At 43.5% G+C, this 25,920-nt stretch overlaps 2 protein-coding genes across 5 annotated transcripts in view; one reads left to right on the forward strand and one right to left on the reverse strand.

Moving 5' to 3' along the window:
• The window catches only part of RHBDL3 (rhomboid like 3), a 61,814-nt gene extending 44,263 nt beyond the window's left edge, over window positions 1-17,551 (forward strand). For all 4 annotated transcript variants that reach the window (XM_030961961.1, XM_030961962.1, XM_030961964.1 and 1 more), the window contains 6 exons: window positions 816-1,040; window positions 2,088-2,236; window positions 6,457-6,569; window positions 8,689-8,789; window positions 11,316-11,376; window positions 12,090-17,551. In XM_030961961.1, the coding sequence (XP_030817821.1) occupies window positions 816-1,040; window positions 2,088-2,236; window positions 6,457-6,569; window positions 8,689-8,789; window positions 11,316-11,376; window positions 12,090-12,361 (921 nt within the window). In that variant the 3' untranslated portion in view covers window positions 12,362-17,551. The remainder of the gene's footprint in view (window positions 1-815; window positions 1,041-2,087; window positions 2,237-6,456; window positions 6,570-8,688; window positions 8,790-11,315; window positions 11,377-12,089) is intronic.
• Window positions 17,552-19,569: 2,018 nt separating this feature from the next.
• Window positions 19,570-25,336, reverse strand: C18H17orf75 (chromosome 18 C17orf75 homolog). The gene is made up of 10 exons (XM_030961965.1): window positions 25,003-25,336; window positions 24,677-24,757; window positions 23,941-24,066; window positions 23,368-23,508; window positions 23,112-23,169; window positions 22,321-22,440; window positions 21,644-21,708; window positions 21,390-21,526; window positions 20,767-20,870; window positions 19,570-20,155 (listed from the first exon to the last, which is right to left on the reverse strand). The coding sequence occupies exons 1-10, from the start codon at window positions 25,128-25,130 to the stop codon at window positions 19,946-19,948; spliced, it is 1,170 nt and encodes a 389-aa protein (XP_030817825.1). The 5' UTR covers window positions 25,131-25,336; the 3' UTR covers window positions 19,570-19,945.
• Window positions 25,337-25,920: the final 584 nt, after the last annotated feature.

Genomic DNA, 25,920 nt, shown 5'->3' on the forward strand with positions numbered 1-25,920 from the left:
TTTCAGACCTGGTTTGTTCCTCCTCCCCCAGAAGGCTAAGCATGAGATTCCATCTGCCTAATTTGCAAATGCAATTGCTTTAATTATGCATCCAAACTGGTAAAGTGTATACTCAGAAAGATAGCTAAATCTATGCATGTAAGGTGATAATGCATATACAAATTAGCTGTAAGCCTGTGCCATCTCAGAGCCTGCCCCCACTGAGGATAACTTATAAAAGAAGCCTTGCAAAGGCTTGCAAGCTTACAGGAGCTAAGACAGCTTGTACAGGCGATTAATTTGTTGTTTGTTGCTGTTGCTCAGGCAGTTTTGTTTTACACAAAGAGAAATTTTCTTTGCCCAGAGCTAACTCCTGCCCCAAGGGTTAGATGTGCTGTGAAAGTGCCTGCTGCTACGTTTGAGAAATTTCCAGCCCCAAGACTGCAGGGAAATTTGATAGAGCAGGGGGAGCAGAGGAAAGGAGGACACAGGAATATGGATTGTGATAACTGATGGTGAAGACAGTGCATGGAAGGCTGGAGAATGGGCCATAGAGCTCAGCCAGGTGCGTCAGCAGCCTCTGCTCTGCCTTGCCAGATTTCTGCCCCGACCTCATTTATTGACATCATAATGGTAGACTGTGGTACTCGTTTTCCTTGCACCCCAAGTTTTCAGTGCACCCTGTCATTGTCCCAAGTCTTGGTTCCTAAAGCTCAGCCTGGTGGTGGCTTTCCTGTCTGCCTGGATCTGGTGCTGCCAAACTGGCATTATTCTCCCTGATGACTGTGCCAGGCCTTGCTTTGTACTCATGGTTTCTTCTGTTCCCTTTTACCCAGATGAGCAACAAAAGGTCAAACAGTTTCCGCCAGGCCATCCTGCAGGGGAACAGGAGGCTGTGCAGCAAGGCCCTGCTGGAGGAGACGGGGCTGAGCCTCTCGCAGAGGCTGATCCGGCACGTGGCCTACGAGACCCTCCCGCGGGAGATCGACCGCAAGTGGTACTATGACAGCTACACCTGCTGCCCCCCGCCCTGGTTCATGATCACCATCACCATTGTGGAGGCAAGTACCTCCCTGGGAGCCTCCCCACACTCTTGAGGCTCTGCTGGGACACAGTCAGGGTTGGAGAGGTGTAGCTGTGATATTTTCTGAAAAATCCTTTCCTTAGGATTTTTTCTCCTGAGAAGCTGAGAGGCCTCAGGAACAAAATGTAAACAATAATTATCTGCTGCTGTAGAATGCAACAAGTAAATCTGTAATTAGTCTCATGTAGTTGTTTCTAATTAATAGCCAATCACAGTCCAGGTGTCCAGACTGTCTCAGTCAGTCACAAGCCTTTGTTATCATTCTTTTTCTATTCTTAGCTAGCCTTCTGATGAAATCCTTTCTTCTATTCTTTTAGTATGGTTTAATATATATCATAAAATAATAAATCAGCCTTCTGAAACATGGAGTCAACATTTTCGTCTCTTCCCTCATCCTAAGACCTCTGTGAACACCACCACAGAGAGGGACTCGTTCAGACCTCGACAAGGACAGACGTGAAGCCAGTGGCCATTTTGGTTGCCTGTTGGAGTGTGTTTAAGTGGACACTGTGATCCTGTCACTGGAACAATTTGTATATGGGACTACACAGTTTGGGAAATGAGAGCAAAACTGTTTGAGGAGTGAAAACAGGACAGTTCTAGAGAAATGGATAAGTCAATGGAAATAGAAATTTCTGTCCAGCTACCTCTGTTCTGCGAGTGGAGAGAAAAAGGAGGGAAGAGAACCTCTGGGTTAAATATTCTGACCTGCTCATGTGTTGCCCAAATGAGATCTTTGCACATTTGCTGAGTAATGTGCTCAAGTAAGTACAGAGTAGGATATGACACTGATAGTAGCGTGCTGACTGGGAGCAGGTTCCTCTGACTCAGGGGCTGGTGTGTTACAAATACAGTTATATCAATGTGTTGCAGGTTCCTCAAAACGGGGAATTTCATGCTACGTGAAGCTGTCAAATGGGAGAAAAGTTTTTTATATATTACTTTTTCTCCATTATTTTAGCTAAAAGGTACTTTTTGGTGAGAAAAGGCATTTGCTAACCAATGAATCTCTCTGCTCTTCTAGGTTGCCTTTTTTCTTTACAATGGAGTGGTCTTAGACAGATTTGTGCTGCAAGTCAGCCACCCCTTGTACCTGAAGAATGCATTACTGTACCATCCCCAGCTTCGGGCCCAGGCTTGGAGGTACCTAACCTACATATTCATGCATGCAGGGTGAGTACTTACAAGCAGTTCAGGTTCCCCAGAGAGATAGAGGAAGTGACAGAATCAGCTCAGAATTAAATTTTAAAAACTCAATTATAAATTGTGTGTAAAAATCTGAAGATGTTATGGACTGTTGGGCAATGAGGTGCAAACCTTCACAGCTCTCTGAAGGGATGAGGCAACAAAAGGAACTTAACAGATGCTGCTCTTCTCCCCAGTGTGGTCCCAGTATTGGGACCACACCTTCTTCTTACTGTGCACTTCCTAAAACCAAGTCAAAGCCCAGTGTTCCACTAAAGGAGCTGTGCAGGTGGTAGGACAAGTCTGCAAAGATGCTGGACTGGTATTTAAAAATACAGGGTGTTGGAAAAGTCAGTTAAATTCCCTGTGCCTGGGACATGTCATCACTCAGTAATGTTGGTCCCTTCTGTACTGAACTAGCCTGAACTCCTATTTTGTACACACTGGGCAAACTGAGTGTTCCTGAAGAGTTGACAGTCTCGAGTGACCAGATGGGCACAGAATGGTGTCCATGCAAAATGAAGGTGCACAATAAAATGAATCCTCCTTCATCCCATGGGAGGTATGTAGCAGACTTGGGAAGAATATACAAGGTGTGGGGATTCTAACTCTGTTCTTCTCAGCTGTGCTAGTCCTCACAAAATTTAAATAGACTTAATTGTGTGATGTTTGTGATGACATGGTGATGAGTAAGTGTCACTGGAAAGTTCATCCCTGTACAAAACATTCTACCCCCTCTGAGCAGTTTCTCAGATCATTATCTTCACACATTCCTGGCAGATAATTGCAATTTTCTTTAATTCTGTCATTGAAAAATGACAGCAGAAAGCCTTTCAGAATAGTGTAGAGGTTGAAACTGCATAAGGACCCTTTGTTCTTAAATAGAAAGCCTATATTTCCATCAGTCAATGTTCTTCTATGAAAGGCCAGAAAGATCAAGATGATCTTTGCCTTTTTTCCACATCTCTGACGGAAGACATGCTGATGTCTCTTCCCTGCCATGGAATAACTTCCTTGGTGTGTAATTGCCCTGGAGCACAAAATGTGCCCCAGATCCCTGGATAAAAACAGACTCCACCCAAGGGAAGAGTCGGGAAAAGTTTTAAGAAGAAACTTCTGAATGTGGCAACCTCTGTTCTCTGCATGCTGAATCCCTCCAAAGAGCCCATATTACACAGATTTCATCCTGCAAGTGGGGACTGCTGGGCTTAGGCATGAGGCTGGTTACATGAAATGAGAAGTGGAAATTTCCATCACTGAAAATATGGGGAAAACTGGGCTTGTAAAAGAAAGAAACACTTGACTTTAACTAATGTTAGTTAATTAGTATTTGGGCTTTCTTTTGATGGTACCATATCCCTTCTATAACTACAGTTTGCTCTAGGATACATTGGAGGAGAAACACCTGCACAAGGACAATTTTCCAGCATTAAATGCCTTTCTGCGGCATGCTTTCCTAACTTGTGCCAGGTCACTCTTGTAGCAGGCAGTTCCCTGGAATTCTTCACATTCACTGGCCAAAAATCCCTCAGGTTTATTTCACCTCTGGCTGACTCAGAGTGGAACAATGGAAGGTGGTGAGCAGGGGACTCGTCATGATGGATTCCAAGTCCTTTAGCTACACAGCCTTTAAAACAATGGAGAGTCCCACTGGAACAATAAACCTTGTGATTTATCTGCAGTATGTGGAGTTAAGCTAAATGTTCCTTTATTTCTAACTTCTCTGTATTAAGCTCCTTTCTTGTGAGGAAAACAGATAAATCTTGGAAAGGTAATATTGTCTTTTAGTGGACGCCCATCATTCTCCTCTCATTTTCAAATGAGAGGATAACACAATGTCATGGGTCTATTGTTACCCTGCTTCCAGCTGAGACTTTTAAATGGTAATGTGGACTGCTCCTTAATTTAGTGCACTCTGTCTTTTTTTTGAAGAGCAAGTGGCAGCCGGAAGGTGTTTGAGAAGGCAGCAGTTGCTAAGGCTTGGCTGGCTGTGCCTCTAGAAAGATTCCAAAAATGTACAGGCTGTGTGTTGGTTCTGGTGGAGGGAGCTTTGTCAAAGGCTGAAAAGGCAAAGTTGTAAATTCTGCCCTTCTGTTTTCATGGAAAGCAGACGTTGATAATCTGAAGCCCACACATTTGTATCACTGCCATAACTAATGACTTGCATTGATGCTCAGTCCCATTTGTTTGGTCCCAGGGAAGAAGAAAGTCCTTAATAAATCAATGAAATTGTCATTTCAAGAATGACACATTCAGCACTGGCAAAGGGTAATTATATTTTATGGGTACTTATTGACTCTGGTGCCTTCAAAGCTCTTAGCATGATGGGGAAGAGAAGTGAATGGGATTGCTCCTGGGAAGACTTTTAAGAACAGCTGTGAATCAGAGCAGTCACTTCAGAGTCCAGGATAAACTTTGCTGAGCTCTTACAAAAGCTTCCTTTGAAAAATAAGACCCAGTGCTTTGTGTGGAAATGTCAGGTGCCACCTCATGATGTTGACTGTGTGCCAGCCAAAGCTTCTTCCCTCCCCTCTGTGAAAGGGCACTTGGATGTTTGGACTCATCTCAGTGATCTCAGTTTGACCTTTGCTGGTTGTTCCTAATTTAATTCCCGGTGTTCTGTGAGCACGTGGGATCAGAGCAAGTGCTGACCATGCCCAGTGGCTTCAAAGGCCTTGAGGAAGGTAATGAAAGAACTCAGTTACATGCAGCAGGTTCCCATGATGAAAAATTGCAGTGCTGAGTGTATTGTGCAGGAGGGAAATTCATCTTTGGAGAGAAATTCAATGGATATAAACTTATTAAGATATCAGGAGAGGATTGTTCTCTGCAGTATCATGTCTAGCACTTTTTTTGCAGTCCAACTTTAAATTCTCATTTATGAGACTGTTCTGTCATTACTGAATCTCACCATCAGTGTTTTTCTCTGCTGTATATGTGAAATTGCTATGGTAACATGAAAAAGATCAAAACAGTGGAAATGCATATAACTTAATCCAAAGTTTGCTAGTGCCTGCCTGTGAGCAACCCTTCTCTTGTATAAAATAGGATGTATATTTTCAAGGCATTAGGTCCTTTGCTCTCTTTTCCCCAAAAGATGCTGGCCTTCTGCATTAAGGGTACCACTGTGTCATTTAGATCCATCTGTTTTGTGAGCAGGTTCTCCTCATACAAAAAGCAGTGGGATGTCACCATTCAGTAGGTCACAGTCCTGTGAGCCCAGGGTAAATCTCAGACACTAGCAGAGTGTTGAGGATCCTGCTCAGGGCCTGGTGCTGGTGTTACCTCACTGGAAGACCCTACAGATGAATGTCTGTATAGAACTTTGAAAAGTGGCAGGTCAGGTTTGTTAAGTAATATTGATTAAAGCAACAGAGAACTTGAATTGAAGCTCTTGATTCAGCTCAGGGGAGATCTGCTGCACTGGAGTCTCTGCCCAATATACACATCTGAGCTGTCACACTCTGCCTGCAGGCTGCAAGTGATCCTGCACTGTGTGGTAGTGGGGCTGGCTGGGGTTCCCTCAGCCCAACTTTTTCCTGTGTGTTCAACAGGAGATTTGGAGTTTTGCTGTTGACTGTAATGGGAACAAGGGTGGGTGAAGAGGCAGCATCAATGAGTACACCTGGGCACCTCAGCAGAGATCAAAATGCCCTCTGCTTCCCATTCTGACCATTGAAGTAGGCACAGCAGAAAAGGGTGAGGGTCAGACACCCATGCTGTAAAGCAGCATTACAGCACCAGGAATTGGCAGTTCTCCTGGAACTTCTACGTTCACCTCGTTCTTAACAACCACTCCCCATCATGGCAGTGTGATGTGTGCAGGGAAAAGTGGAATCATTAGGAGGGGAGAAGAGATGGGCAGGTCAAATTTCTGTCTTCTGTTCCAGGCTTTGCTGCCATCTTGCTTCATCTTTTTTGACAAGTCATTTAACTTTTTCAAGCAAAGAAAAAGGGAAAAAATGTCTGACTAAGAACCAAACATTGTACAAGATCTTTAGCTGAAAGGACCTGCGTGGATATGGAAAAGATAAAAGCAGCAAGGAGGGAAGAAACATTGCAACTCTGGGTCTGATTTTTTCTGGAATCGCTGTTTTTCCCAGTGTTAGTCTACTTATGTGAATTGGGTGCTATTTGATTTTCTCAGTGGTAGAGAAGGGAGACGAAGAGTTGGAAAAGAGGACAACTGTTGTTTTTCCTTGCTGCAGGATAGAACACCTTGGGCTCAATGTTGTCCTTCAGCTCTTGGTTGGGGTTCCTCTGGAAATGGTGCACGGAGCTGCGAGGATCAGTTTTGTGTACGTTGCAGGAGTTGTGGCAGGTAGGTGACACCTCTGCATGCCCCAGGTGGAGAAGCAGTGAAAATGGTCTACTGGCTTTTGAGTTGGAGAAATGTTTTGTGATATTTGGGATTAGAAGAGGAACATTCACTGATCTTCTGTGCATTGAAATCCTTTGCAGGGCTGGGCATAGAAAATATGGTACAACTTGACATCTATTTCTATGTAGCCATAGACTCTGTGTTTAGGAGGCCTGCTAAAAGTGCACCAACTGCCTGCTATTTTAAAATAGCCTTGTTTTAGATGATCTTCCTGAATGTGGAGTCATGCTGGTCCTGTGGCAGTTCTTCCTCCTTTTGTCCTGTCTGTCACTTTTCTGCAGCCTAAGTAAGCAAGAAGTATTTGGTTGTAGATTGTGAGCAGTGCACAGAAATCTGGAAAATTAATTTCATTATTAAGCCATGGAGTCTGATTGATTTTTAGTTTGCACTGAATTGCTTTTATTTATGTTTGGAATTTCCAGCAGTTTGGAGGTGATGGAAGCTGACAATAGATCAAAATCTAGTTAAAACAGAAGGAGAGTGTGAAAACAACCAAGAACTTTACAGTGGAACTCAGTGATTGACTGCCTTTGTTCAAGATTTATAGTGTTTGTTTGGTTTTTCCCAGCCACATAATTACTTTTTCCATAATAAGCAGATAAACCCTTTGTAGAATGGGCTGCACTGGGTACTAATAAATCCTGCATTCCAGGAGACAATCTGTGGAAAGAATAATTGGACTAGGACACAGGATGAGGCATGGTACAAACATCAGTGGTATTTAATGCAGAGAAAGGAGTTAGCAGAGCAGCTCCACTGTCCCCTGGCTGTTATTTTAACAAACACTAAAAAAAGTGGTGCCCAATTTGCAACTTCCCATATAAAGCTTTTCTACACAGATACACCTACCAAACCCTAGGGCTTCACTGGTATCTTAGCTAGTTATGAAACATCCCTTATTCTTTGTCACGTGCCAGGAGAGAGGAAAATGGGTATATTCATGCTGAGACAATATAAAGATAACTCAGCTGCAAAATAATCAGGAATAGACAAAATGTAGTAAAATGTAAAATGTAGTTAGACCACAACTTTTATGGTTCTTTCTCATTTGTCTGGCTTTACTAAGAAGACACATTAAGAATGGAAATTGAGGCGCTCAGTGCAGTGTCTGAGGACTTAACTGCAAGTTCTTATTACTCCTTCCTTTATTTCTCATTAACTTTTTCCTTAATGGCAGTGTTTAAGAGCTGAGAAGTCTCAGGGCCATACAAGGAAGGAGGGAGCTATCAGCAAAGTTGGCTGGTAGAAGCTCAGCATTTTCTTGACCTGGAAACAGTTGGGCAATTAGCAAAGAAGTTCATTAGATTCTGTGCTACCAAGGACTCTCTCAAGATTTGCCAACATGTCTTTTTCCCATTCCCAATCATCACAAAGATCTTCATTATCCCTTCCTTGTGACAGCAAATCTGCCTTTCCCTCTATTGCTTAAATTATTCTTAAAGTCAGCAATGAAAGGAGCTTTGAGCAGATCCAAGCCTCCAACTGGGATAAGAAGAAGCAATGTCTGTGTTTGGCTGTTCTGTTATTAGTGGTGCCTTTATGTACTTGACCTGTCATTTTGCTGTCATGTACCTACTGCCTCCATCCAGGTTATTTTGGACTAGTTTTACTCTGAAGTTTTACAGGTAATAGGCTGTGCTTTGATCAGAGGTCTGTGCTAAGTTACAGGTCCCTGGCTCCTTTTCCCTGTGCTAATATTTTTCTTGCCAACATGGGAGCTACTTCTTTTTTATCTTCAGGTGAGAAACAAACACAGACGTTTGTCTGTCTCCTGCTCCCTTGTTCCTTCAATCAGGGAATAAATGCCTTTTTACAGGACAAGTTTGAAGACACATTGCTGCCTTGCTTGGCTGCTTTTAAAGTAGGTGCAGAGGAATCAATCAGTCACTGCCATGACAGGACTGAGTTGGCTTCATGAGTCAATCAATGTCCCTGTCCTTCTCTTTCTGTATTCCTGACCTGCAGCAATTAGCACAAACAGCCATAGCAGTGAGGTAGGGTAGGAGAGGGTGTGTTTATTTGGTGGGCAATTGTCACAAAGCCTTGTTGTTTCCCCCAGGGTCCCTGGCAGTGTCAGTGGCTGACATGAGGGCGCCGGTGGTGGGCTCCTCTGGAGGTGTGTATGCTCTTGTCTCTGCTCACCTGGCCAATATTGTGATGGTGAGTACCAGAGTGACTGTCTGACCTCAGAGTGAGCCACGTCTGGTGGCCCAAAGGGGCTGGAAGTAAGGCCTGACCCAGCTGTTGGTCATTCAGAGCTTGCCCCAGCTAAGAGTCTTGTCTCAGTGGTGTGGTTCTGGAATGGAAATATCACCTTGCACTTGGTGGCTTGGTACCCTGATAGCTGACAGTTTGCCAGGACAACCTAAAGATGTTGGTAATCCAAAATTTATCAGTGTTCTCTGGGCTATCAACTCTCCATGCAATGGCTGACAAAGCAGACTGGCTGTGCAGAAGTGGCAGACCTGTTCCTGTCTGGATGTGCTATTTAATTTAGTGAGTAATTTTAGTGAGTATCTAAGGAAATTTAGCATTCAGTGGATTTATGTGCAGAATATTCTTTATCTCCATTTGTAAAACCCAGAGTGAAGATGAACCCTGGGTGATCTAATGATGCATCTCTTTGCTATATCACCTCATGAAATGCTTTACAAAGGTGAGCAAATACCAGCATTGTCATTCTTCTAAGGTTGGAAATGGGAGTTCATCCCCAGCCCTCAGTAGGTGGTGGCAAAGCCCGGCACAGCTGCCCTGGGGACTTCTCAGCTGACACTGGGCAAAAAAGGCTTTGCTGATAGAAGATTCATGTGTGGTAGCATAACTGTCCTGTACCAGCAATATCAGAGCAGAATAACCATAAAAATGAGGATAATGCTCCTCCCCTGGGTCTGAGTGGGAAGATAATGTGAGATGGCTGCAGAAGGGACAGCAGATCTGTTATATGGGTGCTGGAAGATGTGTATGTGTGGTGGTGGTGGAGCCAAGCCTAAAAGAAAACCTTGTACTTGCTGCTTGTTTGCAGCAAAGTCAGCAGGCTCCAGCTGTGACCCACAGTGGTGCTGCTCCAGACAGCTTTGTAACAGCTGGGAAGTGAGAGATATCCTGAGCAGAATTGGTCTGCTTCACTCTCTTCAAGCTTTTCAGAGCATGAATGAGCTGAGGCTGCTGTCCAAATTAGACAGTTGAGTGGCTGGCAGAGAGGTCAGGAGTGGAGGAGAGGGGCTACCTCTATAGCACAGGCTTTCTGCTGGGGAATTGCATCCCTACATTCATTTCTTTTCAGTGTGATTTGTGTTCCCTGCCACTGTGCCAAGGGAAGCAGGAGGGAGCTTCGTGTGTCTCTCAGGGTGGTAACGCAGACACAGGGTTTTTAACACCACAATTCACAGGGTTAGAGGGGGACATTGGAGGAAATTTTAGTCTGCTTTAGAGGAACAGGCTCTTCCAGAGGTGTGTGAAGAGTTTTCAGCAGTTACCGTCCCTGACTTCTTAGAACATCACAAAGTGATCTGTCATTTCACTTCTCATTGGCCTCTGCCAAATCTATCTAGCAACTGCTACCTTAGCATCTTTATTTCTCCATTATCCACTGCCTCTCTTCTCATCTGAAATTATTTTTGCTGCCTTTCCAGTTCTGGTGGAGGGATGGTTTTGCTTTCCTTTCCCCCCCTTGTCTCTCTGTGCTCACTTGTTATCTAGATGCAATGCTCCTGCACACTGAAAGGCTTTGCTGGCTGTTTGCTGCAAAGCTCAGTCTGGCACAGCTGGGGACAGCAGGGACTGTGGCAGGAAGGGTCTCTGGAATCCTCTGTTCCCTCGTGCCTCCTGGTAACCAAAGGAAATGGAAACTTTCCTGCTTGGAAAAAGAAATATTATTGGAATGAAATACATAAAATAACCAACAGGGGGAAGCAATAAAGCATGTCACCCCCAGGAAAAGAGTGAGGGGAGGGATTCAAAGCAGCTACATGGAAATTAAAAGTGAAGGAGGCAGCATAGTATTAATCAGCATGAGCTCAGAGCTTTCTGACTGGGTTAGATCTCTCTGTGGAGAGAGAAAATCAGTTACTTGTTTTGTGGAGGTTGCATTTTTTGCCATCCCAGGTGCCCTTAGAGATAGTCTGAGGAGTTTACAAGCATTCTTTTTATTTCTTCAGAGTGACAAATAGGGAGCTTTTCACAAGAAACATGATTCTCTTGGTATCTCAGTCTGCCTTCAATAGGCAAATTTTCATTTAGTCACATAATAGTAATAATAAAATAATAATAATGTTGTCATACATCTGAATTTCTCAAAACTTGATCTCTTTTCCTGCTTTAAAATTACATGCAAGTGGAAAAGGAGGACTTTTAATATTTCTCCATTATTTCTGATTATCATTCAGAGATTTTTATTCCACTATATTGAATAATAAGCAAGCCTGAAGACAGAGGAGACTAAGTTCAGGCTTTCTTATGGCGCTGTTTCCTTGATATGCTTTTATTGAAGTCTTTTTTGTTTCTCTATGCTCTGCCAAAGATCTGAGCTGCAGAATTTCAGGGAGCCTGAGGCACAGAAAGTAGCATTGAAAAAGCACAGTAGGGCTTGAATGCACTGAGAAGTTGCCTGACAAGTGACAGATTTAAATGTAATATCCCTTCAGGTTTGTGTGCAGCATTACTTTGTTTTCCTTGTCTCTTTTCCAGAACTGGTCAGGAATGAAGTGCCAATTCAAACTGCTGCGCATGGCTGTTGCCTTGATCTGTAGTAAGTACCATACAGTGCTTGGCACACGTGCAGCCAGTCCTGTTTTGTTTGTCCTTGTCATAATACTTCATGCTGATTCAGAGGGTTTTGACTTTGCAGCAGTTTTGGTAGGAACTTGCAGCTGGACCTTCTGGCAGCAGGAACCACATTGCTCTCCACTGCAGATTTTGGCTTTCAACACAAGCGTTTGTAAACAAGGATTTGTCATTAGCCAGCATCTGTAGCTTGTGGTGTTTGTGAAGGAGCTTAAACATCTTCTCTTTGCAGTCTCAAACATGCAATGCTTTCATAATGATAATACTTGGGTTTCCTAGAGCATGTCCTGTCTGGGTGGCAGCAGCATTATACCCACACTGGTGAATTCTCTTCCAGCCCTATCCCCAGGGAGGCACAATATGGGAAACTAAGCTGTGTGTTCATTACAGACAACTGTCTTCAAATTCTAACTCATTTTTGTTATGCTTTTGGTATAAATTTCAGAAGGCGAATATTCCCCAACCTATCAACACTCTCACAAACCCAGACCACTTTCCAGCCACTGGAGAGACCTCATGTCTGTGTGCCACAACCCTGACATAGCCACAGCTTCCCTGTGCTCACCATACAAAGCAATTTCTCCCTCTCTGTCTCCTCAGGGATGCAGTGCTGCCCACAACATGGACTTAAGAAGGATAAACCTAGACAATTAACTCATTTTTTATTCTTTGTTCCAGTGAGCTTTGAATTTGGAAGAGCCGTGTGGCTGCGGTTCCACCCCTCCGCTTACCCCCCCTGCCCCCACCCCAGCTTCATGGCTCACCTGGGAGGGGTGATGGTTGGAATCACCCTTGGTGTTATCATCCTGAGGAACTATGAGCAGAGACTCCAAGATCAGACTTTATGGTGGATCTTCCTTTCTATTTACGTCATTTTTGTCTTGTTTGCCATCTTCTGGAATATTTTTGCCTACAGTCTGTTGGATCTAAAGCTACCTCCTCCTCCTTGAAAACATGGGACAGAAAACTGGAGAGCAGAAGTCATCTGTCAGCTGTGTTAAATGAATGAAGATGGAGGATCTATTTTTGTATTTAACTTGGGAGGATGATTCTTCTGAGCCCATGAGTGTGCTGGAGGAGGTGCTTAAAGATCTCATGAAAGAATGGGCTGATCAGTTTGTTCACAAATCCAGCAGATTCTGTAACTCTGGCTGGCCATGCCCTGCAGTTTCTGCCCTGCACCTGGGCACTGACTGCTTGGGTTGTTCTCACACATCAATATTTTCTATGAGATATTTGTATTTTCCAGGTCAGTGCTGGAATTACGGCCAATTGTTCAGTGAATTTCCTCTATGTTACTGAACACTAAAAGGGAAAAAGATCAGACATTTATTAATTAGAGACTCAAACGGTACTCACAAGGCAGCTTGAGTCTGGTTTCTTTGGACACATCTGGCTGTTCAGCCATACCAGTGCCACTGTCTAATTACTTGAATGGTTCCTAAGGTATTTTAGCCTCTGCTGAAACTTGTCTTGCACAACTTTCAAAGGAATCGGCACAACTTGATCACACAAAGTGATGGAGACTGGTCCTCAACCACAGGTCAAATGAAATTGCACTATAAACATTGGGAATCTTAGAGTGTTGTGGATACCCAGCCAGAAGTGACTTTTCCTGTGCATGTTTCACTTGATTTTAATTAATTATTCTCCCTTCCCCAGCCTGCTGTGGCTAGAGGGTGTGGTTGTTGGGGTTTTTGGTTTTTTTTTTGACGGATGAAGAAAAGGAGTGCAAATGTTCATTTGTGGTTTTATCAGATGACAATCAGGTGCTGTTTTCTTCTCATTATTTTTCCGACCACACTGACCTAACACCTGGCCTGCAGTGAGCTCCTAGCAAGAATCTCAACTCTTCCAGCAGGTTCTTACTAGGAAAAAGGGACCATGATCACCTCCAGCAGCCCAGGGTGGGAGCTATCCAGTCTTTACAGCCATACAATCCATTTGGGGCCAAGTCCACTGAAGGCAGTGGAGTTAAATCAGTTTGTATGTAGCACTGGTTTCCCAATGAAGTAGAGAGGTTGTTATTTGCTACAGGGATCATTGTGAAATGGATAAAACTGGTTTCAATATGACTTCTAAAATGTTGATGATGCCTCCTCCTGAGGCAATGGATGTTCAGGAGCCCCAGACAACAGTTAGGTGCAGTGATGCCTTTTTCTGTAATGTTGGTCAAGCCCAGTTCAGGCAATCTGTGAATGGGCTGTGGCACAGTTCACACAGTTGCCTGCACAGACTTAAGGACCGCATGGGGACATCTGTAGCACAAGCAGAGCTTATAGGTACTCTTCTCTGTAGGGTGCTTATTTTGCTTGTCACTTCAGAGAGCTGCCAAATTACAGTCCAGGACTGTGGGTGCCCTCCTTTTCTCTGCCCTTTACCCACCTATCCAATGATCTGGACAAAGCAGCCATAATAATCTCTCCAGACAAGCTCCTTTCTTCCTTTTTCCTATTTCCTGCTGGTGCCCAGGCACAGCCACCAGAGTCTTTCACAGCACATCCCACGGGCACCCCAGCAGTTGTGTTTGCTCTGTAGGAAAATGTCTCTGTGTTGTGGGCTTTATTCTCTCAGCTATGCTATCCATGCTGCCAGATGATACCACAAGCTAGTAGGAGCCTGTCCTTCTAGAGGGGACATCCACAAGTGCTTATCAGCTGCCCCCTTCTTTGCCTCTTATGGAAAAATAACTCTGGGTTGAGGGGTGAAGTCTTCTCCTACCAGATGCACTCATAAAACTTCTGTTGCCTCAGAAGGAGGGGATAGAAAATAAGTGTATTTGGAGCCTGGAATAAGCCTTACCTGCAAAAGAAACAATTTTTGGCACTTTGTGCACAGAAATGGGATTTCTGAGGGCAATTGCACTTTTGTTGTTCTGCATGGCCAGTACATTGCTCATGGGCCCTCACTGAGGACCAAGAGGAAGGGATAAGGGCCAGAGCTCTGATCATTTTGGAGAAGGGATTGGTTCCCTGAGCCATTTTACCTCTGCAGTTTGGGTCCAGATCCCAGCAGTCACAAGGGTTCCCATGGATTGTTGCAGGTGCTGGCCCAGTGAGTGCTGTAGCTGTGGATCCCCCTGGGAGCAGGCAGGAAGGAGAGTGGGAGCAAGGAGAGTTCTGACATGGTTATCAAGTAAGGAGGACATTCCTTCCCTCACCTATTGCTAAGCCTTTCTCATTACAGATGCCTTGAAAACAGAGGTGACCAGGAATGGGAGTTCTCCTGAAATCTTAGGAAAGCTTTTAAAATTTTGGTAGAAAATTTCACTTGCAAAAACCCCAGATTATTTTGCCTATAATTTACCAGAGTGCAATGTGCGCCAATTGACTTTTATTTTTGGTTTCTCAGCTGAAAGCTACTTATTGCCCATGAGTTTCTTACCAGTAAAGGCTTTCATGCCTTTCCTGCTGCCAGTGTGTGCTCTGAGGTGAAGCAGCAAGATAAAAGTTCAAGAACCACCAGTTTCTTGATCAGCTTGATCATGGCCAAAATGTCTTTATTCAGCTCAGGAGTGGGAGGGAGCTGAACAGAGTAATGCAGACAGCCTTCCTTGGTCCTTTTTCCATAGATGAGTGTAGTATACATGAACTGGTTGAAAACAGCTGTGAATTTGATCTTATGACTTGCTCCTCCTTTAAACTGTTGTTCATCTTTCTGACTTCATTCTGTGTTCCCATACCCTGCCTGAGCAAGTTTACAAACAACCCTGGGGATCAGGAAGGCCAGACTTTAAGGCAGTGTTAGATTTATGGTAGCTGAAGGAATGAAATCTTCTCACATTCCTGTTCATCAGAGCTGAAATCTCCTCCCATACATGGAGCGGTTTGTGCACCGAGCCTGTTGTCTGCTAAGAATCAATCAGCCCATGGAGCCAGAAGCAGCACAAAGTGCTTAAGCTTTTTAATTTTTTTTAATCATTAAAATTACAGTGTGAAAATTTGCTATGTTTTTACAGAGTATCGTAAATTCCAGTTATGTCCTTTTCTAACACACCCAGGAGTGCCACAGTGCTGCAGCACCACAGAGCTAACAGCAACCAGGCTTTTCTGTTACCTCCAGATGTCCTTGAAGCTGCTGGCTCATGTTGGAGATGTAATATTCTCCATCCTGCTCATTTGTGGTTCTAACCTGTCACAGTCAGCAGCATGTTCCTGAAGGAGCATCCACTGAGGTTTCAGTGATTTGTTGTGGTTTTATTTCAGCTACTACCAGGATTTTCTATCAGTGAGATAAAACATGAATCTATTGAAGCTTATGACTGTGCAGTGCTGGAGCAGAAGGTAAGGACTGTCACCAGTGTACAGGTTTGAACAGAGCACCTCGGAGCAAGTTATTTTACACTGTGTCCTTGAGCGAGGACACAACACCTGGGGGAGAAAAGAAAAAAGTGGGGGTGGATTTCCCGTGCGGTGAGTTCATTGCAGCAGAGGTCGGTCCGTGAGGATGAGGAGCCGTGAGGCAGGGGAGCAGCCGGCGGGCTGCAGGCGGGGCTGCCGGGGACACCTGCCGGCGGCGGGCAGCAGCACCGGACCGGCCACCGGCGGGACAAGGCGCTCCCGCAGCCGCGGGGAGGAGGAGGGAAGGGGAAGGAGAAGCAGGCGGATCAAAGTGCACGGGGACTGCAATGGCACCTTTTATTCCTAGACAGGTAAAGATTAGTGTTGCACACAGCGGTAGTAACACAGACATGAGGAGGGAGAGTGTTGTGATGCAGTGGTGGGAAAGGACGTTTCCAGAAACAATCTCTGAGTGAGGTGTAGTAGTCATAAAAATGCTGATGAATTTACTTTTGCTGAGTTTTTAAAACAACATCTTGTGTCACTGTTTCCTTGTCAGTTGATGAGGAATCTTAGCACTTACATGGCATATTGTGCTTTTTCACTACTTGCTCCTTTGGCAGTGGGAAGTATGTTATCAACAGGGAAGGGGGAAGCTAGAGAAATTGTTCCTAGAAATAAAGCTCAGGGATTCTGTATCCCAACACCTTGCTGCTTCTGATGGATTATGCTGGCCATGTGTTATGGAGCAGATTGGGCCCTTTCAGTTTGAACTGTGCTCTGGAGGATGGGATCTGACATGTTCAGAGCTGGTACTGACACGACAGCTGACCTCACAAGGCAGCCGCTGTTCTCTGCCAATATTTAGTCTCACAAGATGGTGGGTAGGACTTTCACACATCCTTCAGTGATAAAGAGTTCAAAGTCTGTTCACAAAGATTCAAGCTCAGCTCAATTGCTTTGGAACACCCATCCATTGGCTTTGCCCCAAGTAAACTTGGGCAAACTGGAGAATGGGGACATGGCAGTTCAGCACCAGCCACCTCTGGGGGCAAGCTGGGACTAGAGAGCCCAGGCCAGCACCTCTGAATATTGCTGCTCCCCTGCTCCTCTTACAGTGGTGGCTGCTCTGCAGTGCTTTGTGTGGTAGAACTCAAAGATTCCTTCTCTGATCACTGATGCCAAGAGCTGGTTATAAAGGATTGCAGTGTATTTTGCAGTTCCATATTAAAGAATCACACCTAAGACAGAAACCAAGCTTATTTAAAGGCAAATGTATTTTAATGTCACCATTAATCATTGGCTTTTAATTGGAAAAAGCTTTCTAATATGCCAGTAGGAGTACAGAAAATTTATGTTTCAGGGTATTTACAGCACAAAGCACAAAATATTCCCTATGATTCAAGTAGCTAAAGTACCTTATTTTCAGCGAGCTTGATAGACACGTTGTCACTAACTCTCTCCTGACTCCCACAGTGTCTGTTCAGTTTGCAAATAAAGCCAGATTTATGCAGCTTTTCTTTTGCTTACACTACTAATGCTAACAACACATCCAAGTGTTAAACACAAAGCACTAAACTACATAATTTTCTGCCTTAAAATACTGAACAAATGGTACTTTCCCTGTGAAGGGCTAGTAAAGCAAAATGATATTTGCAAGGTAAGATGCTATTGTATGTTTCCAAATATTTTTGTATTGTGTACATTCTGTATATTTTTGTTGTGACAATATTATTTGAGCGCCGAATCCATTAAATTCTTTTTGTGGTTTTCTTTGTTTTCTGTTTAATTTCTCTTTTCTTTTTTTTTTTAATAAAATTGTTCTATATCACAAACTAAAAAAAAACAACCAAGAAAGAACTTTCAAGGACAATTTTGTAAGTTTGTCTACAGTTAACATAGTTTTGAACAAAAGAGCCCTTGGTTTGGAGCTCTGCCATGTAATCTTCTAATAATGACATTGGTAACTCATTTTTATGTCTAACAGATAAAGGGGAGAGTCAACTGCAGCTTCATTTCTCCACAAGATCTAATGAGGATGCAGAACTGGCTTGGGACTTGTATGGAAAATCAGGTGTTGTCCCACCTTTTGGCAGCTGTCCCTTCACTGCCGTGACCTCAGAACTGCAGGGAAGTTGACAACATTTGAGTAAATTTTTTTACTTGTTTTTTACATTTGAGTAATTTTTTTTTACTGGGGAGGAAGGTTGTGCTCTTTTAACATTGGGCTTTACTGACTGTTTTCAAATCTGAGAGCCAACACTTGTATCTTGAATCAAGAGTGGAAACAACATCTCCAGAAAAAAGTAAACCCCCAGCAAAAGTAAACCCCCCAACTGACCAAAATAAAAATCCTTCTACCAGTGTGGAAGGCAGAGGCTTATTTTGAAAAGTAAGTTGTGTTTTTGTTGGGAAACACTGGGTTAAAGTGTAATTTATAAGAATGAAGATGTATGTAGGAGCAATTCCTGTCAGATGTGCTACTCCAAGGGGAGGCAGATCCCTGCGACCATGTGTGGGACTCAGCTCTTGCTGTCAGTTCTCTGCAGTGAACTTAACTTTCTGAGCCACTCAAATCACTCTATTCATTAGCTGAGGACTTTCAGCATGAAGGTAAGGTGGGTTTTATCAGCTTTTGTCAATTAATACAAAAAGTGTTTCAGCCTACTAGCACCATACATTTTCTTGCTACCTATTCTTTGCATCCAACTTACTTTTTTAAGCACTGAGCTCTTTCTTGTGGCCTGATCAGCCAAAAAAACTGAACAACCAATGCTCCAAATTTTTTAGAATGTACAGGAGCAACAAAAGGTGACATGTTTTATTGAGTGGTGCTGCTGTACTTACTCATGAAGGAAAACACTTGTTTCTTCTCAGAGCTCCTGCAAATGACTGAATGAGGGGTTTGTTTTCTTTCACACTTACTTTTCCTCTCCAATACATTATATGCCACCATGGCTGTTAATGCCACACTTGCAGCTCCTCTGCATTGAGGGATAAATGGTTTTCAGCAGCAGACATCAAGGACCACACTCACTGACAATTTACAGGCGCACTGTTGAGGATTTAAACGTGTTTTATTGTCAGCCTTAAAAGGTTCAACAGGGTGGTGTCACAGGAAAGCAGCAACTCCTGCCCTCACAGTACAGAGCACCAGCACAAGTCACACTGAACGACATTAGTTACAGGCACTGTTTCAGGGGAGTTCAAACACCCTCTGCTGCAAAGGGAACCAACAGGGAGTTCTGCTTGTATCAGGTTTGCAGAAATTGCTCTCTTTATGAGGTTACTCAGAGACTTCGTAAGTTTTTATTCCAGCTGTAGCCAGAGATTTCCTTCAGGTATTCTGCTGCCTGTGTGTCCCATGATGTAGGTAAGAATCCATTGCTGATACACTGAAATGTTTTAAAGTCTGAGTATTTAATTTGGGAAGTTCATTTATTTCAAATTCTGAAAAAGTGTTAATATTAAGTGTTAAAGAAGAAACTTTTTCATTTCTTCATGACTGAAAAAACACAGCGTTATTTACAGTTATGCAAAACTGTAATATAGGAACATACAAAGAAAGTCTAGATCACATCTCAGACTAAGGAAGAAGAGGATACATCAAATAAACTGGGAATTTCAGGTACCTGTTGTGTGTGTGTGTGTGTGTGTGTCTGTGTCTGTGTGTGTGTGTGTATGCACACATACAGGCACATACAAACTGATCACTGCAATGGCTCAGTCTTCAGGCAGCTCTGTTTTATACAACTACCAACTTGTTTATCCAGTGGCAGCAGAACAAACCAGCAGTTTGAAAGCAGAAACCAGACACAGACTTGGTACCTAGGTTCTCTTTTCTAAACTAAAATTATTAATTCATTATCTAGATGTAGCTAGATGTTTGTACTTCTTTATAAAAACAAAGCAGCCAGATCTAAATTATTTTAAAGATATTTAAAATATTTAGAACAGTGACATGCTTGCCAGGTAAGGGATTTGGGTTTGGTTTTGCAATGACTATAAAAATCAAATGCCATGATTTCCTCAGAACAGGAGCAAGTCAGGTGGAGAATCTGAAAACTCTGCAGGAGTTTGTATTATCTGATATTTACACATTAAAAAAGCTCATAGTGCTTTGTCTAAAACCAAGAAAAGGCAGGTGAAACTGCAGCTAAGATTTGACTTGGGCAATACTTTTAAATATAAATTAAAAATCCAGCAATAGCTGCACTGCACAGAAGAAATTAATGATTTATACATAAGATAATTTTAAGCCACTGATGTTTCTCTCATGAATTCCTCCAGGACAGTCACTACGTTCCTGGCCTCTGGCATTTCTGCATGTTCTACTTTCACAATCTTCAGCAGGATGTCTCCACTGCCACAGTTCTTTAGGAACAGGTAGCACTTGAACAAGGCGTAGTGGTTCATTTCAGCCTGGCGGATAAACCTCTTCAGGTTGTTAATGTCCTGGATAGCCTGGGCAAAGAGTAACAGAGCACTTGCTTATCCTCCTACACGGAACGAAAACACGCTATTGTGGAAAATAAAGGATAAACAGCAGGAGAAGCAAAAGCATTTCCAACAGAAATTTTGTATTACTACTTAAGAGTAATGTAAGAATTGAATATTGTCTTGGATGCATCTTATAGCTGGAACTGCAATGATGCAAAATGTGTGGACACAACATGATGTGTCCAACTTGCAGCATGAATTCTATTATGGCAGCTCACCTAAGAATTGTTAGCCACTGAACCCCTGTTACCAGTTACAAGAGATTGTGTGTGCAAGTCTCAGATTAACAGTATTTGAAGAAAACAACAGCAACAATGAAGGTGGGTCTTACTTTAAATTTGAGAAAACACCTTTGGAGCATTCACTGAAGAAACTCTGACAGTACTTTACAGCTGTTCTTGTCAACTACAGTAAGCCAGCCCTCAAATTAAGCTTCAGAGTTAGTCAGTTAACAGACATGTAGACATCATAATAACCTAAAACTTTTATTCAGTGCAAAATAATATTTTGCATGTAGTATTTGCTCCCACAGTCACCCAAATATCTTCGAGTCTTTAACATATATGAACAGGTACCTTCAATTTAAAGTTTTCCAAAATCTGCCGGAAGAGAAATGGATTTCCACCTTCAGCACCATTCACAAAAGCTTGCATCCAGTCCTCACAGAATCTGTTGCTTCCTGTTAAATGTTCAGGAACACAGAGAAGAGATGAGAAAAAGCAAATGAGCTCAACATAAATATACAGCTGCGTTCACCTGGTTTGTCACTCTCACCTAACAAGTGATAGCAATATACCTGGGCCAGGAAATTAGTCTTAAAGAAAACCAATACACGTGGAAAAGAAAAGCAAACACAGCTACAGTGATTGCACAAGACTGTGTTCTGATTCGTGAATCCCTTTTCCCAGCATTTGTCAAAACCACAACAGGAAAAAAGTTCTGCAGGTTCCCTGAATTGTACAAGTCATACTTTCACAGTCCACAAACTAAATGTACTGTGGATTTTACTACCAAGCATTTTCAACCCAGTATTCCAGTTGGTCTGGTGTAACAGACTACTCTGGTACCTCACAGGAAAACAGAACCTAAAGTTTCTGGGCCTATGATGTGAATATCCTCAACTGCCTCTAATGTCACAGCTCTCACCAGCTGATGGATCCAAGGGAGCAACAGGAAGTGTTCCCTGCTGTAATCTCACCTGCATTATGCAGCTGGGGCTGAGATCCACTACAGTCTATAACCATGGACTTGTGCTGTTCCTCTGTCATGGCAATGCACAGGGAGGTCATTGTGCCTTCCTGGACAAGTCCTTGGAGGCTGGCAGCTGCCAGGAACCTGACACAGAAAGCTCTTGTCAACTGCTTGCTCCTTTACAGCTCCTGCACACTGAGGGGATGGTCAGACACAGTAGCCAAGTTACTCAAAGGTTCCTTGGGCTCTAAGTATCTTTACCTGCTGATGTCCTTTTCTGTTCTTTCATCTGCATTTTTGACTTCTACAGGAGTGTAACTCAGAGCCTTAAACAAAAAAAGAAACAAAAAGAAAAGAAAAGGAAAAAGCTGGATGCAACTTCAGTATTATTTTTGTAGCTATATTGCAGTTATGAGCAATTAATACATAATGTGGTACTTTAAAAATTGTTCTTGTCAAGGCAGTACTGTGTATTATTGCCACTACAGCTGGTTCTGCACTCAGAAGAAATTCAGCAGTCATAGTCTGTTAGCTCTTCCATCCAGAACCTCCTCAAACTCAGGGACTAGAGCTAGGATTAGTATCTTTTCTGCTTCCAGTGAATAACATCCCTTTTCATTCAGATAATTATGGCACGGACAGACTGCTCATGCTATTTCTGATTTTCTTACTCTAATTTCAGTGTGGACACCATTAAGTAATTTTTTTAAGTGACAGAAGAAATTGTTATGTGCTTCTTTAGCAATAAGCAGGGGAAAAGTGCTTGCTCTGAATTAAAAAAAAAAAAAAAAACAACCCAAAAAAAAACCCCAACAAAAAATGAAGGTTTTTCATTTCCTCCTGCTGGGAAAGCAAATGAAAGAAATATTTTAAACATGCTGGAGTCACTGAGATGCCTTTTGAAGGTTTTTTAGCTACCCAGTTTTAAATACACTTACAGCATGTAGCAGAGAGGCAAGTTTGTCCTGGAAGAGCTGCACAACCCTCTGGATAGGGCAGATGGCATCCTCAAACCAGCTCCTCAGGTAGGGGCTAACACAGGCCTCCAAGTTTTTTTGCTGTAACACATTGAAGCATTAAAACTTTAACTAAAAATCAGATTTCTACATCAATAGAAGCCTATTAATAATCTACTCAATCTCAGATAATTGAATGTTGGAACCTTCTTAATCTCAAACCACAGTGAACTAAAATAATGAGTTTGAGATTTAAAGCCTCACTTTATCAACAATGAAAGGCTTTGCATTTTAAGAAACAGCCAGAACTGTAATATTATGGTATATATTGAGTGAAAACCATGCAACAGCAGATGGGATGACAAAAAAGACTTAAAATGCAGAACTTCCACTAGAAAATTGTGACAAGAAACCCAGAAATGTCCTTTCTTATCATTCAGAACTGGTAGGAATTGAGGTGGACCTTGATAAGTTCCTTACAGACCATTACCTTCTATTGGTTACTCTTCTCTCCAAATTTATCTGTAAGTGACCTTTAAGAGATTTATGACTGAGACAAAAAGGTCCCCCCTTTCTTTTTTTCTTTTGACTTGTGTGGCTGATAGCACCTTAGACATTCATTGTACTACAGTGAGTCAAGTATCTCTCCCTGTGTTTCATACTGGTACTTGAAACACCTATTTTGTCTCTATAGATTAAATCTTCCAGATGGTTTTAGCAATTAACCTGAATAAATACTAATTTTCACCACTTAAAAAAAAGTTAGGCTTTACCTCCAAATCAAGATTTATCTTCAGATTTTGAATGTATTTGTCCAGCTCAAGTCTGAAAGTATCTTCTTAAGGAAAATAAGATGCATCAGTTAAGACCTGTATTTTTTCCTTTCAGTATACGGCTGTTACTGACTTTTGCAGTTACTGAAAGGTGTACACAAACGAGTGATTTCAAGTAGGAACAGACAAAATGACAAGATAATTTTTACACCGTCTCCCTGTCCATACAGGTAAAGAAAGTTCAAGGTAAGGATATAGTTCCAGACCTTTCTCTGAGCCACCTAAGAAACAAACCACATATTCTGGAGCATTGATGTCTGATTCCAACGTTGCCATTTCCAGAAGACTTTCTTGTTGGAAACGACAGTAGTAACACCCAACTTTACCTTCTGGTATGCTATGAGAAAAGGGGAAAAAAAATTACTTTCTTCCAGATACATCACAATAAATGAGTGCAAAAAGCAGACATACATTATTTCTGAGGTAATTTTAACAGGTAGCACTGTTGGCTCCTATGGCAGTGGTAGGTGCAGCCATAGGTACAGCTCTTAGACCTTCTCTTTTTTCTTCTGTGTGGTAAGTGTTGTTTAAAAGGAAATAATCATAAACATCTGAAGTATTTTTAAAGTATTCAAACAGTAAATTCTTTAAAACAATATTTTTCTCAAAGTTACTTAAAAAAGGAAAGTGTCATTGTGTAAGGCTATTATTAACAGCAACAACAGACTGGGAACATGGAATCAAGATTAAACCTAAGTGCAGCAGCTGGCAGGCAAGATGTGCCAATGTTCCTTACAGCTCTCATTCACCAACAATTCCAAAATTTTACCTCAGCCCCACTGATGCTACATTCCCCATTCCTTCAAACAGCGCTCCTTTAGTAAGGCGCTTAGCGATGAAACTGCGCAACTCCGTCTCGGCTTCGGCTGGTAAGTTGGTGTCCAGCAAGGACAGGCTTTAAAAACCAGAAGAAATTGTTACAAAAAGGCAAATGTTTTAGTGTCTCTCAGCATGTGCAGAACCTGCCTCTAGCACGGGGCCCTCTGTGATCTCTCTCTGGTGACAGCTAAGGCAGCTCTGTGACTTTTGGTCCATCATGAGCAGTCAGTCTGGACCAGGAGTCTGGAGATGTGGTGTCAGCTCATGCTGACCTTCCCAGCACCTACAGACAAGACACTGCCCTCTTTGTTCCTATGTTTCTCCAACTGTAATACAGAGTTTCTGGAAAGATGTCCACTGAAAATTAATAAGTTCTTGTTGTATGTTACCTACATGAAAAACTAAGTCAATACAGCAATATCAAGTACTAGTACCAAAAAAAAAAAAAAAAAAAGAGTTCAAACTCAAGGATGATAGTTTCTGTTTAATACATTACTTGAGCTCTGTATGTGTGTCCATTCCTCAGGTATTCCAAAAGAAGTGCCATGGGGACTCCACTATGCTTTCACAGGGAGGTTGTGTTTTGAAAGGAGTGCAGAGGACCTAACAGTGATCTGACAGCAATAGGGCAAAGACTTCAAATCGGGGTATTCCCGTGATTGTGCTGCTCTGCAGCTCGGCTTTACCTGAAGTCCTCGGTGGAGGGTGTGTGTGCCACGGCGCCGCCGGCACTGCCATCCCCAGCGGCGGCTCCCGGCTGCGCGGACCTGGAACCCGAGGGATTCCCGGAGTGAGTTTACAGCCGTGACACGCAACAGGGAACAGCGGCTGCAGCAGGAAAAAGGCACGGCCCGAGGGCGAATAAAAGCAGGAGTAGGGAATCTGTGCATTGTGGGAGGGAAAGAATGTCACCGGGGAGAAAGAGAGGGGGAAAAAATTAAAGGGAATTCAGGGAGCTAGGAACGGCCAAGGCCTGGGCACGGCCTCCCCGCGGGGGAACCCGGAGCCTCACCTGCGGTAGCCATAGAGGCCGTGGTAGGTGCAGCCGTGCCGCTCCGGCCGCCGCTCCTCGCCCGCGCCGCCGCCCTCCTCGCTGCTCTCCAGCTCCCGCTCATCGCCATCCGGCAGCGCCGGCAGCATCGCGGCCCCGGCCCCGGCCCCGCCTGCGCCGCGGGGAGCCACCGGGCTGCGCTGCCACCCCGCCCTGCCCGGCCCCGCCGGCTGCGCCGTGAACCCGCCCCGGGGCCCGGAGCTGGGAGGAGCCTTCGGAGTGCACGGGCCGCGTCCTCACCCCACCGAGGGCGGTACCAAGCCGTGCTGAAATCGCTCCGACTGCCGCAGCTCCTCCGTTTGTGTAGTGCACGGAAAAATGAAAGGCGCCGCAGTGCCTCTGTCAGTACAAGTAATCCTTCAAAACCGGTCACTGACTTAACGGCAGGATCTACTCAAATCACATTTAGAATTACAGAATGGTTTGGATTGGAAGGGGATTTGGTAGGATCAGACATGCTGTCTGCTTTTAAAAAGTTCTGCTTCTGAAATACTTTTTCTGTGTTAAAACAGCACGTTTGTTAACTCGGCCTTGTGGCTACCGGGTAGTTAGAGAATCACAATCACAGAATCGTTGGGGTTGGAAGGGACCCCTGGAGATCATCCAGTCCAACTCCCCTGCCAAGGCAGGGTCACCTGGAGCCGGTGACAAGGGAACACATCCAGGTGGGTTTGGAATGTCTCCAGAGACGGAAACTCCTGAATCTCCTTTTGCAGACAAGCCCCGCAGGGAGCAGCTGTGACCCCCAGCTGTGCAGGGCCGCTGCCAAGGGGTGGACGTGGCTGATGGCTGGACTTGATGATCTTACAGATCTTTTCCAACCTCAATGATTCTGTGATTCTCTTCTAAGCACCTGGTGGACCTGTGAGTGGAGGGCCA

The sequence above is a fragment of the Camarhynchus parvulus genome, chromosome 18 (genome assembly GCF_901933205.1).
Source record: "Camarhynchus parvulus chromosome 18, STF_HiC, whole genome shotgun sequence".
Classification (NCBI taxonomy): domain Eukaryota; kingdom Metazoa; phylum Chordata; class Aves; order Passeriformes; family Thraupidae; genus Camarhynchus; species Camarhynchus parvulus.